Below are 12403 nucleotides of genomic sequence, written 5' to 3' on the forward strand. Positions count from 1 at the left end.
CACTGAGATCTTTGTCTTAAATAAGGGGCTTGTATGATGTTTGAATTATACTTCCTTAAAATCATTTTTTTTAATAAAAATTTTTTTTTCAACGTTTATTTATTTTTGGGACAGAGAGAGACAGAGCGTGAACGGGGGAGGGGCAGCGAGAGAGGGAGACACAGAATCGGAAACAGGCTCCAGGCTCTGAGCCATCAGCCCAGAGCCCGACTCGGGGCTCGAACTCACGGACCGCGAGATCGTGACGTGGCTGAAGTCGGACGCTTAACCGACTGCGCCACCCAGGCGCCCCTAAACTCGTTTTTAAAAATGTCAGAAACTCTATTGAATAAGAGCCATTTAATAGTATTAATAGTATTTTATACTATTAGATGGCTCCTGGAAGGCCTGTCAAGATTCTTCTTCAAGCTTTGTAAGTTTGGAGTCCCTCTTATACGTAGTTAGTTTTCCTATCAGCACGTTGTTCATATGTGTGAAGTTTGGTAGCCCTGGGAACCATGGTGTCCGAAGCGTTGGTGTTGGAAAGTGAAATGTGGTTTGTGCTCTGTGCTTCCTGGTTTGTTCGCTTTTGGGAACTTGTGCATCAGCCCTCTCCCTCTGGTCTTAGAGGCTGCCCCCAAGGACTCTGTGTCCAACCAGGTAGATGACAAGCTCAGCGTACATGAAGTGGCCTCAGCCTGCTTGGACATTTATAATAAGAAAATCACTAGGAGTGATGTGATCAGGAAGTGAATGCACTCTTGTCCTTTCTTTAGCCAACTATGTACAGAGTGTTGATTTACCCAAAGCAAAAAGGGTCTTAAATGTCCTTAGGGTTGTCCAACTATAAAGAAATACCTGGTTGCCAGTGTGAATGTTTCATTCTATCATTAAAAAGCAAAACCTGTACTCCCAGGAGCCTGAGACAGAGACACAGGGGACACCCATAGAGAAAAGTAGATTTCTTGAGGCTGGCATGCACCAGATTCTTAGAGAGGGATCTGCAACGTCCCAAGTCAGGAACAACCTAAATTGAGGCAGAATCCTCCCACATGAATACCTCCAGGCACAACAGAATCTATTCTGTCTCTTTTGAGTCTACGAAGGAGGAAATTTCTTGGTTCTGTTTATTGCAATTTCCCCCTTCTACCTAGGCTGCATCTCATAGATCAGTTCAGCTCTCTCTCCCTCCCTCATTTCTGAATTCTTGCACAAACTAACTTGTCTTGCATTTCCTACCTGCACCTGGTCATGACCATTGTCTGTGGGAACCAAGTGTTACTGGCTCCCTTGGATCTAATCTAGTTAACAGTAACTAATGATATCAGCATACGGATAGCTGGCAGAGGTATCAAGAGTGCCCAGGACTTAGGATGTTTACCATTCATGTCAAGATGGCCTCTGTCTTTGCCGCATTTGATCCCCCTGATCATTGTGCTGACAGACCCTGCTCTCTTGCAGACAGTGGCCACTCAAAGTCAGTGTACATTGCCCACCAGCACGCATCTTAGTGACCTCAGTTCTGAGAGCTGAAGATACAAATGGTACGCATTTTGGAGACTACTTTCTAGAGAGGTTTATTGGTACAAAATTGAAGTTTGGTATGTGAATTAGTATGAATTGCATTGTGAGTGTATTTTCTCCTAAAAGACTGGTAAGTCTAGTTTTAGTAAAATGATATGTGTTCTGTTGTTTTGGTGACCACATCCAGGACTTTTGTGTTATTTAGAAAGTAATTTCCATAGTTGTTATTGATTGATTTAGGTGCAACACTATGAAATAGGAACTTGAATTAATTGTATTGGCTATTTGGAGATGTGTGTTCAAGTAACTTAAAACCTCATAGATTTCATCAAAATAGACAAGATCACCTGATTATGCAAATCTTTATTTAATTCAGAAATCTGACAATTTGGGCTGTGATTCAGATTCAAAGTAAACCTTGAACGTAAAACCTTATGGGGAGCCTGGGTGGTTCAGTCAGTTAAGCATCTGACTCTTGATTTTGGCTCAGGTTTGTGAGTTGGAGCCCAGCATCAGGCTGTGTGCTAACAGCGTGGAGCCTGCTTTGGATTCTCTGTCTCCCTCTCTCTCGTTCCTCCCCCGCTCTCTCTACTTTCAAAAATAAATCAACATTAGGAAAAAGAAAACCTCAGTGTTTGTAGAAACTAAACAATAATGTAGAATTTATTTTTGCTGGAATAATCCCATATTATTATAAGAGCAGCTGCACATCTCTCAGTTATAGCCATATCTGTAAACATCTGTCTCTGTAACTGTAACAGTCTCATTTGAATCTCTAGTACATTTTTATTGTTACTTTCTCCCATCCTTCCGTAAATGTTGGTGTATGTTTGGAAATGTTCCAAAGGATTTTATCCAGGTACTTCATGAATGTACAACAGAAGTCATTTACTTCTTGTCTCCTAAAAGGGTAAGGAACAATGAAGCCATCAGCACAGTAAGATCGTAAACACAATCATCACTCCTACAGGTTTGCCCCTGCTCCTTTGTAAGCCTTCTGTCCTCCCTCTCCTTCAGGAGGAGGCATTTGAGAGGTGTGCTTATAACCTCCTGGAGGCTGGTTGAAGGTTTATAAAAATGATGCTTTCTGACAGATATTATAAATGTCTTTGCTATTCCTCATTATCTCAAATATTATTTCAGCTTGTCCATATTTTGGCTGACCATTTCCCTCTTGGCTCTCGTGTCTTCGGAACTCTGTGGAAGCTTGCCGTTATTACTGCCACTGTTGCAATTTGTGCATGTCTTATTTACCTCTGGAGATTTGTCCTTGCTGTGAGTATACTAAAATAACTTACAGATAGGCTTTTAAGCATAAGTAAGCAGAAGTTTTTGGTAAGCACAAAGTTTTTACGAGACCTTTTGTATGCATTCAGTACTTCAGATTTCCCTTTAAGCACGGTGTTCATTGCATCCCACAAATTGTAGTAATTCCAACATTCATTATCATTTAGATGGACATATTTTTTTTTCAACGTTTATTTATTTTTGGGACAGAGAGAGACAGAGCATGAACGGGGAGGGGCAGAGAGAGAGGGAGACACAGAATCGGAAACAGGCTCCAGGCTCTGAGCCATAAGCCCAGAGCCTGACGCGGGGCTCGAACTCCCAGACCGCGAGATCGTGACCTGGCTGAAGTCGGACGCTTAACCGACTGCGCCACCCAGGCGCCCCTAGATGGACATATTTTTAAAATTCTGTGAAATGTCTCTTTGACCCTCTTCTTTTAGAATTTCTCTATTCTATCTCTATTCTCTATCTTCTATTAGAATATCTCTCATATATTTTGTAGTTTTTCAGTTGTCTTTCTATTATTGATGTCTAGCTTACATATGTGTTCTGAGAACGTATTTTCTATGATTTTGTTGACTTCAAGTTAAGGTGTATTTTATGACCCTGAATATGGTCTGTGTCAGTGAATGTTCTATATGAGCTTGAGAAGAATGTGTATTTTTCTATTGTAGAAAGTGTTCTACAGATGGTCATGGATCTAGGTGATTGGTGATGCAGTTCAGTCCAACTGTGTTCTTAAATTTGAATATCTTTATGCTCAATCTGTCAATGACTGATAGAGGTGTTGAATTCTTTCAGCTATAATAATGTATGTCTATTTCTCCTAGCAGTTGTATCAGTTTTTGCCTCATGTATTTTGACACTCTGTTGTTAATGCGTGTACATTAAGGATTATGTTTTCTTGGAGAATTAAGCCTTTATTATTGACCTCAGTATCTCCAGTAATTTCCCTTACTTTGTATATGTTTTGAAGGACAATTTAATTGTTCACAGAATTCTAGGTGGATGGGTTCTTTTCTTTAACAGTATAAACATTTCATTCTTCTTGATTGTATGGTTTCTGAATTCTGAGTATTTTATGTCCTGGTTCCTTTTGGGTAAGGTGTTATTTCTTCCATCTCCCTGCAACTCCAGCCCCCAACACTACCCCTTAGCTTCTTGCAAAATTCTTTGTTTTCAATTTTCTCTTGATTGAATAGTATATGTCTAGGGATAGTCTTGTGTTTTTTTGTTTGTTTTGTTTTGTTTTGCTTTTGGTTTGATTTGGTTTTTTTGGAGGGGGGTATTTATCCTGCTTGAAATTCTTTGAGTTTCCTGAATCTGTGGTTCATGACTATCATTAATCTTGGAAAATTCTCAGTCATTTTCACTTCAAACGTATAAGTAGGTATTCCCATTGTGTGTATGTTACACCTTTTGTCATTGTCACACGGGTCTTGGATTTTCTCTGTTGTATTTTTAATTGTTTTCTTTGTGTTTCTGTTTTGGATGTTTCTACTTGACAGTTTCCTTCTGCTTGTTGAGTCTTTCCTCAGCTGTGTTGTGTGTGTTAATAAATCCAACGAAGGCATTCCTTATTTCTGTTATGATGTTTTGGATTTCTAGAAGTCCTTTTGGATCCTAGAGTTATCGTTTCTGTGCTCACATTCACCACCTCTTCTTGCATACTGACTACTTCTTCCGTTAGAGTCATTATCCTATTAATCAGAGCAGTTTTACATTCCCAGCCTGATTATCCCACCATCTCTGCCATAGGAAGTGTGATTCTAATGCTTGCATTCTGTGTTCAAAATATGTGTTTTTTCCTTTTAGGGTACCTTGCTAAGTTTTTTGGGAAGCTTGGGGTCACGTCCTTGTTTAAAAAAACTGAGGTGAAGGCCTTTAGTGTAAAGTTTTGTCTTTACCTGGCTAGGTTTTAGGCTGAGTTTACTCCCCTATGAGACAGGAAGGAGGAAGAGCATTGTAGTTGAGTATTTCCCTTCACTGTATTGCTTATCTTCAGAAAAACCCCATTAGGCTTTGGAGAAATAGTTTCTCTGGAGGGCAGGCCTTCTAAGCAAGAACAGAACAGCATGAGTTTATTTATAAGTGGCTGTTTTTCCTCTTTTCCTGCCAATTTAGAAATCTTTCCCTTCAAAAAGAAAATATGCATATTAAGTATTTGTAAGGCCATCTCTGTTTCCATTTCCCCTCCTTAGGAAAGAAAACATGTGACATTAAAGGACTATCCATGGTTTCCTGTTTGCCCTCCGTAGATACACTTTCCTATAACAACATTTTTATGACTCACTCTTTGATACCACGATGATATTCCAATATCCTGGCAAGATGTTGGGGCTCGCTTCAGCATCACATCATCATTGAAAACTTTCAAATAGGGATATACGTCCTACGGGTCAAGAAAATGTGTCTTTACCTTTTGTTAAAGTAGAGTCTTGCCTAGATTTTATTGAGCTATAATTCATCAGGGGATGACTTGGGTCTGGGTGTTACTGGACCACCCAGACCAGGTTCCCCAGTCTCAGTGTCTTAGTAATGAACACTGATCAAAAGGGAAACAAAGCAGGTGGCGTTTATAAGAGATAGGTTGTATACAGTGGAGCCACCAAGAAAGAGGAATATCGCTCCCCCAAAAGGGTGGTATGCCAGGCTTATAAAGGCACTTTTCCAAAGGGTGAGGGGCTGGGAGTGGGGAAGCATCCTTCAGTCCCACAGTCATTATCTTATGGTTGTGACTTTTCAGTGGACACAAGACAATCACAGGATGTCTTTTTCCGTGGTTGACGTGCTTTTAGTGCTCCTAGAAAATAGAACTCCTGGTGCAGTCAGGCTTTAAATTGTTATTTCTACTTTGGCCCAGACAACCATTACTCCCTAATACCTGTTCTCTCTTTGGTTCACTTTTCCAGAAGTCTCCAGTATGGAAACTGTTAACCCTTGCCTTAGACCAGTGCCTTTACAGGAATTAAGTTCCTCTTGCTTTTCTTATACCTTCTCAACGGGAGCCCTTTTTGCTTTGTTTTTGAAATGTTAGCCATCATTTCTTTTGGTGCCTGTGCTTTTTCTCTAGCCATGTTCCACTCTCTTTCTCATTTGATGATGTGTGTTTGGAAGACCCTCTGTTTTTAGTGATCTAGGAAAATCATAGCACCTGACATGTTGTGATTGTTTATTGATTCGGAACGCAGCCAACCCTGTGTAACATTTCAGAAAGCTTTCTAGAGAATGAGAGAAGCGTGTCTTCGTACAAAGGTTTTCCTTTTCTTCCCTTGCCGCTTGCTTCCTCCTTCCCACCCCTTCCCTTTCCTTCTCGCCCCCCTACCGTCCCCCTCCATCTCTCTCTCTCTCTCTCTCTCTCTCTCTCTCTGTCTGTCTCTTTCTTCCTCTCTCCCTTTCTCTCTCTCTCTTTCTTTTTTTCTTTTTTTGGCATTTCAAATGATCCTGGGTTCTGGACTTCAGTGTGGATGTTGGTTTTGACTACAAGAGAAAAAAAATCAGACAAATATTTTATTTATGTATTTTTAAAACTGTCTGCATTATGCACTGACAGAATTGAATATTTTGATATTTAATATAATGTAAATCTATCTTTTGGTCAAAATAAGCTGCGAATCTTTCTGCTTTTATCAGAAATGGTTTATAAAGAATCATGAACTAAATATGAGATTCTACTTTTTTCTTATATTAGTGTTATGAATTCATTATGCTGAACAAAATGATCATTGTAATTTCATTGGATGACATTTCAGTATTTCATCAGGAAGCAAAAGTTTTTACTATTACTATTTTGACCTCAAACTCAATTTTGTTTCTTCCTCTCTCAGACAGAGCCTCCAGTATATCCAGGTAAGATTTGAGGTTTGAGTAGTCTTTGTAATTTTTTTTCATTACTCGTGTTTGGTGTGGGTTTTAATTTTTTAACTAGGGATAAATATGGTGACTTCTGATGTCTCATTGACTTGTGAACTCTTGAAAATCTTTCTCTTCCCTGTTAGAGGCTAAGTGACAATGTGGAGGGATTTGCCTCTCTTAAGACAAGAGACCAGGGGAGGAAAACATCACAGGAGGAAGGAGAACAGAATGAGTGTAATTTTGCATAGAAATGATTAGGAAAGAAGTGATGATATGAGCCTGAGGTGTGGAGTGAGTACTTTGCCAGGACCTGGCTTTTGGTGAAATGTGAAGATGAGAAAACCCTCTTTGAGTCTGTCAAGAAGCCTAAGCTTAGAGAAGAAGCCAGGTATTGCCAGGCAGGGTGTGTGTCACAGGAGAGGGTTAAACCAAGGTTTTGAGTCTGAGGTGGAGGGAGCCATTCAGGCCAGGGGAAAAAGTAAACTTGATGCAAATGGGGGGCAATCTATTCTGCACGGACCCCATGGACTGTGGTGATTCTGTGGTGCTGTCTGTTGAGAGGCAAGGTGGCTACCTGCCACTTAACAAGCCCTCAAAGACTGGTTGGTGTTCATCACTGTAAATGCAGCGGTGGTGGTGATGAGAAGAGTGATCTTGGGGCATGAGAGCTCTCACGTTGGGCCAATATAAGAGGAGTTTGCACTTTGTGTCTGTTAGAGGAGTCAGTGTTCTAGAGCTTACACGTATAGGAATGTCAGTGAAATGAGGTTTCTTGGGTTTAAAATGCTGCTGAAACTTGCTTTCTTCAGGCACAATGAGAAAGCTAAAAAGTTAGTTACACCCATGTGTCAGAGCATGTGTCTGTGCTGCTAATACAGTGGGATTATTCGATGTCACTGGTTTGGTAACAACCTTAAAAATTGTTTTATCTCCTTTTAGTTAATTTACAGCAAAAAACTGCAAAGATCAACACGTTGGAGAAAGAAAGCACAGAGCTGGCTGAAGCAATATCCATGTGGGAACAGAAGGTAGCATTGCCCTTTCAAATATTTCTTGTGACTTCATTTTGATTAGTGTTACCTCTTGTAGTTCATCCTACTGACCTATTTCATGTGTTCTGTAACTACTTCCAATTCAAGGCAAGCTTCACAAATGTAATAAAAAACTACCTTTTTATTTGTGAAAGGAGTCACACATCAGACATAGGCTTATCTACCACGATGCTATTTTTGAATTCTGATTCCTTTTTCATATGTTTTGTATATACATCAATGAATTAAAGATACATCTTCAAGAAGCTAAGAGAGAAAGTAACATTCACTCTGCTGAAGCTCTGAAGTCGAAAGTAAGAATCCTTTCTTTGCCTGGATTGCGTTCTAAAAACACAAGTAAAATTAAGGAATTGTTATGACTCATTCAACATGTTCTGTTGAAGGAGAACATCAGAAAAGTTGAGCACTTCAATAAAATTTTAAATGACACCCTTCAAAGTGCACATGTTACCTTGCAATCAGAAAGAGAGAGAGAGGAATGTCAAGAATCAGGAAGTGCTAAGAGTTGGCTGCTCTTACTGTAATTTGACTTTGGAGGCTTTTTGTTCATTGGGTGAGGTGAGCATAGCATATTCACTTGCTGTTTACCATAGTAGAGAGTGGGCCTCTGGGAGACAAACCTCCATCTGCACAGCTGGAATTTCACTAGGACCACCATGAGGAGTTTGCTATTTCAAGGACTAGGAAGTATCTTTTATTTTCACAACTAGGTCATTACCTCATCATTCAGACCTGCCCTCCAAGATATGCAGAAAATCCCCCAAGATAGTTGAGAGATGAAGGGCAATAGCAAATTGTATACTGCCTTCTTCACTTAATGCTCAACAATGTTCAGTGTGCATAGAGGAATATTCTCCTAAGAAAGCCATTTGTGAGCCCTTCTTTGCCTTCTCCTTGTTGTATTTATGCCCCAGGGTCTTTCTTTGTTGCCATGCACAGTCCTGTTGCACTCACATTGTTGTGCGATCATTATTTCTTGAATGTCTTTTCTCATATCTGTCCTAAAGTCAGAAGATGCAAACGGTCAATTGGAGGATCCAGAACTGAGAGCCTGGAGGTCCAAGAAATGTGAACTGGAAGGTACGTTGTCTGTTGGGGAGAAATCCCCATATGGTGGCAATGACTTTGCATTGGGAAGGGAAAGAATGCCTTCTTGCCTTCACACTAGTTGCCCTTTTCCTGTCACCCCAAAACCAAGTCTCAGGTCATATGCACATGCACAAAATAACCATTTTTTTTTACAGCACGGAAAAAGGCCCAGGAAGACATTGATAATGCTTTGAGTTCTATTAAAGCAATCAGGGAAGAAACAGCCAAAATGCTGAAGGAGAGAGGAGACATCCTTGATAAATTCTATGAAGAAAGAAAAATGGCTACAGCAAAGTAAGACGTTCATGTGATAATGGTCCCGAGTACTGTTGTATGAATGAATGTGGTGGCCGCTATAGATAAATATATTTCTTCTAGGATTGGATCCAGAGTACTTTTGCCAAATGCATTCAGGAGAATTGTGCCTGCCCTTCCTACCTTGCTTCCTATAACCTGCATTTTCCTTTCTGTCCTTAGTGCTTGTCACACATTCTTGTGTCATGTACTTGGGGTAGAAGAGGGAAGATACTGGCATTAAGCACACTGATAACAGGATCCCCTCTGGATCCGTTTACATTGTCCTATAGGTTTCCATCCCATCCCATTGTCTTATCAGCCGGGAATTAGGTCATCTTCGTTCAGCACCAGACTTGGGTCAAAAATATTTAGGGAAAACATTGAATTATCTTGCTGCGGAAACCATGGGAGTTTCTTTCTAGACTGTGGGGTTGGGATGCCATCAGTATTGCATCTCTTCATCCAGTCTGCAAGTGAGACTCGTATGAAGTGTGTCTTCATGGGTTCATTAGAAATTTGGTGCACCAGGTGCATGTTTCTTCTTTGGTCCAGTATTTCCTTTTGTTCTCAGGAGGAGGGCCTTTAGAGCCCCTCATTCACATTGAAAAGGAAATGTTTCCTTGTCTTCCCTGGAGACTCAGCTTCTGTTAGTCCTTTCCACACCCGGGGTAGAGCCTGCTCTGTCTCACTGGCATGTTGTTTTTGTTAATTTGTAAGCTCTTTGTGGGAGCAGGTAGAGCACCCTGACCACCTTTCTATCTTCACCCCCTTACAACAGAGCCTCTACATTACAGCCACCCCAGAAAGCATTTGCTGAAGGACTACCTGTGAGACCAGAGGGAAATGCATGTACCTTTCTCTGTCTAGTGCTTTTGTGTCCACTACTAACAGTCTTTCAGTTTTGCATGTGATTCTTGAGTACATCCAGTGCCAAGTTGAAACCCTTGAAAGCAACACAATGAACAAAATAGTCCGAGGGCAACACAGCAAACCAGCCTTTCTAAGCATTTCCCTTTGCTGCCTTCACTGTCAATGAACTGAGTCTTGTTAAAGTAGACTGACTCCATGAAGTTGATAGTTTTCCATCTGAAATCTGTTTCCTGAAGATAACAGCCTGACTGTGGGACAGTGCACATCATGTTATATTTCAGCATATATTGCCACTCTAAGATTGGCCTTTCCCTCCACCAGGATCTTTGAAAGAGGGGGCAGGGGTTGCACTCCTGAACCTTAGTCGTGTATGGGAGTGATTTGCAATGCTGGTGAAGCCATATCCTGGAAGGCTGTCTTTCATACTCAGTGTCTGTGTCAGGGTACAACTTCTGGACTGAGATTCAGTGCACTGCCCCATGGAGGTGTAAGGCAATGATGATCCCCTGCCTCATCCTAATGGGTACGGTTGGTCAGGCACAGGTTTTCACACTGACCTGAAATAGGCCTTCTCCATCTCAAACAAAAGACCAACTCTGGGAAGGCACAAGGTGCAATGTTATTTGATGACTTGACGATGAAGGAGTAGAAGCAGAGAACTAGAAGGGCGGCTCTGATTGCAGGCGACTTGGCAGCAGACGGAGGTTGAATTTTCTTGAACATTAAATGGGGTCTTCATTTCTCTGACTGTGTTGTCAGTCTGTGCATCTTTGGGGGAGGGGATAGGGATATTTGAATCTAGGCTTTAAGAGAGCTGAGAAGGAAAAAGGCAGAATTTCTGGACCTTGGCTACTGGACTATGTATATATCTTTCCCATTTAGGAATCTGGATATGACAAACTGTGAACTAGTGGCAATGAAGAATCAGATGGCAACTGCAGAGGAAAATCTGAAAATAGCTACAAGGGACATACACAAGTGCAAGTGAGTTCAGATACTAATTAGCAGCAGCTCATGAAACCCCCGTTCGTTTCTTCGTTCTAACCTTTGTACAGTGGGTAGACTCCATGAATATAGTAATACAAACACAAATTCAGAGGACATATCCGTAGAGAATTAACAGATAGGAAAAGATAAGTATTAAAAGAATAAAACAAGCTACTAAACATTTCTGGGTCTCCAGCATTGACCTGCCCAGGTAGAAACTTCATCCATGCCAACGTTCCTGAGGGGTGGTGTCAGTTGTCATAATCTATAGGAAAGCAGTGTGTCATAGGATGAAATCATATCCATCAACAAGGTAGTACCATCTGATGGTCCTGGTCTTTGCAACCCTAGGAAACCTGGTGAGTACACAAGTTAAAGGAGAATAGAACTTTATGTTGGCTTTATGATGAAAGTCACTTGTCACATGATGAATTAGGGCAAGATTGCAAATGGAAAAGGATTCTATGACCTCTGAACCCTACGGGCATGGAATAAGGAGCAAGGAGAGGATGGAACAATAGCATGGTTCTGTACATTTATATTTGTGTGAAAAATGTTTCATGTGAAAGGATAAATTGTATTGGGGGAAGATATGAGGATGACGGGAACATGAGCAGATTATTTGTAATCCTACATAATATTAGGCCTTATTTGACGAAAACAATTGTATCTCACAGGCAGAAAATTGAACAAACACGAGAAAAGCTGCAGAAGGCAGAACTCACCTTCACACACCAGGTAACGTGAGTTCTGCTGACAGAGTGAACCCTTAGTACCTCATGTGGTTGAGTGTAGTGGCCCTTGGAATTCCTAAACACGCACTTTTCATTGTTGCTTTTTCAGGTCGCAGTTTATGAGCGTAATGCTGAGGACAACTGGGTAAGTGTTTTATTTTTCCCCCTCTCTCTCTTTGGTGCACAGTCTGGCACGACTGAAGGTGGATGTGTTTTTCTCCTCTAGGTCAAGTCTCGGATCTGGGAGAGGAAAATGGCGGAGCAGAGCCGAGAGGTCGCCCGCTTGAAACACAGGTGTGGGAGCGTGACATGAGTTTTTATGGGTGTTTTGAGGGATGACAGCTGTGCTGTTTAGTGTCTAGTCAGAGGACGTGGTGTTGCAACTCTTATAGAAGTCCATTCTTTCTGTATCCAAGACTGAATGTGATGGAAGGAAAGAGGCTGCTTGAGGGATACAGGAGGCAGAGACCAATGCCTGGAAGTCCGGAGATGCAGAACCCTGCGAGGAGAGGTAAGGGGCACGTGGTGATGTGCAGCAGCCTAATTTCTGTGGCAAAGCCTTTCCCTGTGGGTGATCATCGTGTGTCCTGGACAGAACCGCAAACACTAAGGACAGCAGGTGGTCTGAAGGGGTGACAGAAGGGTGTTCTCCTCTGGTACTACAAGCAGTGAGGCACTTGTCCCTGTGACTGGTGGAGCTCATGCCCCTCCTCTGACTGTGACCCT

General features: G+C 41.4%; 1 protein-coding gene across 1 annotated transcript in view; it reads left to right on the top strand.

Moving 5' to 3' along the window:
* LOC123607209 (transport and Golgi organization protein 1 homolog) overlaps positions 1-12403 on the top strand; it is a 63326-nt gene that overhangs the window by 44068 nt on the left and 6855 nt on the right. Inside the window, exons 2-10 of the mRNA XM_045496371.1 lie at positions 7588-7676; positions 7931-7993; positions 8708-8780; positions 8945-9083; positions 10839-10940; positions 11621-11681; positions 11787-11822; positions 11904-11971; positions 12094-12188. Coding sequence (XP_045352327.1) covers positions 7588-7676; positions 7931-7993; positions 8708-8780; positions 8945-9083; positions 10839-10940; positions 11621-11681; positions 11787-11822; positions 11904-11971; positions 12094-12188 — 726 coding nt within the window. The remainder of the gene's footprint in view (positions 1-7587; positions 7677-7930; positions 7994-8707; positions 8781-8944; positions 9084-10838; positions 10941-11620; positions 11682-11786; positions 11823-11903; positions 11972-12093; positions 12189-12403) is intronic.

The sequence above is a fragment of the Leopardus geoffroyi genome, chromosome A2, assembly GCF_018350155.1.
Source record: "Leopardus geoffroyi isolate Oge1 chromosome A2, O.geoffroyi_Oge1_pat1.0, whole genome shotgun sequence".
In the NCBI taxonomy this organism is placed as follows: domain Eukaryota; kingdom Metazoa; phylum Chordata; class Mammalia; order Carnivora; family Felidae; genus Leopardus; species Leopardus geoffroyi.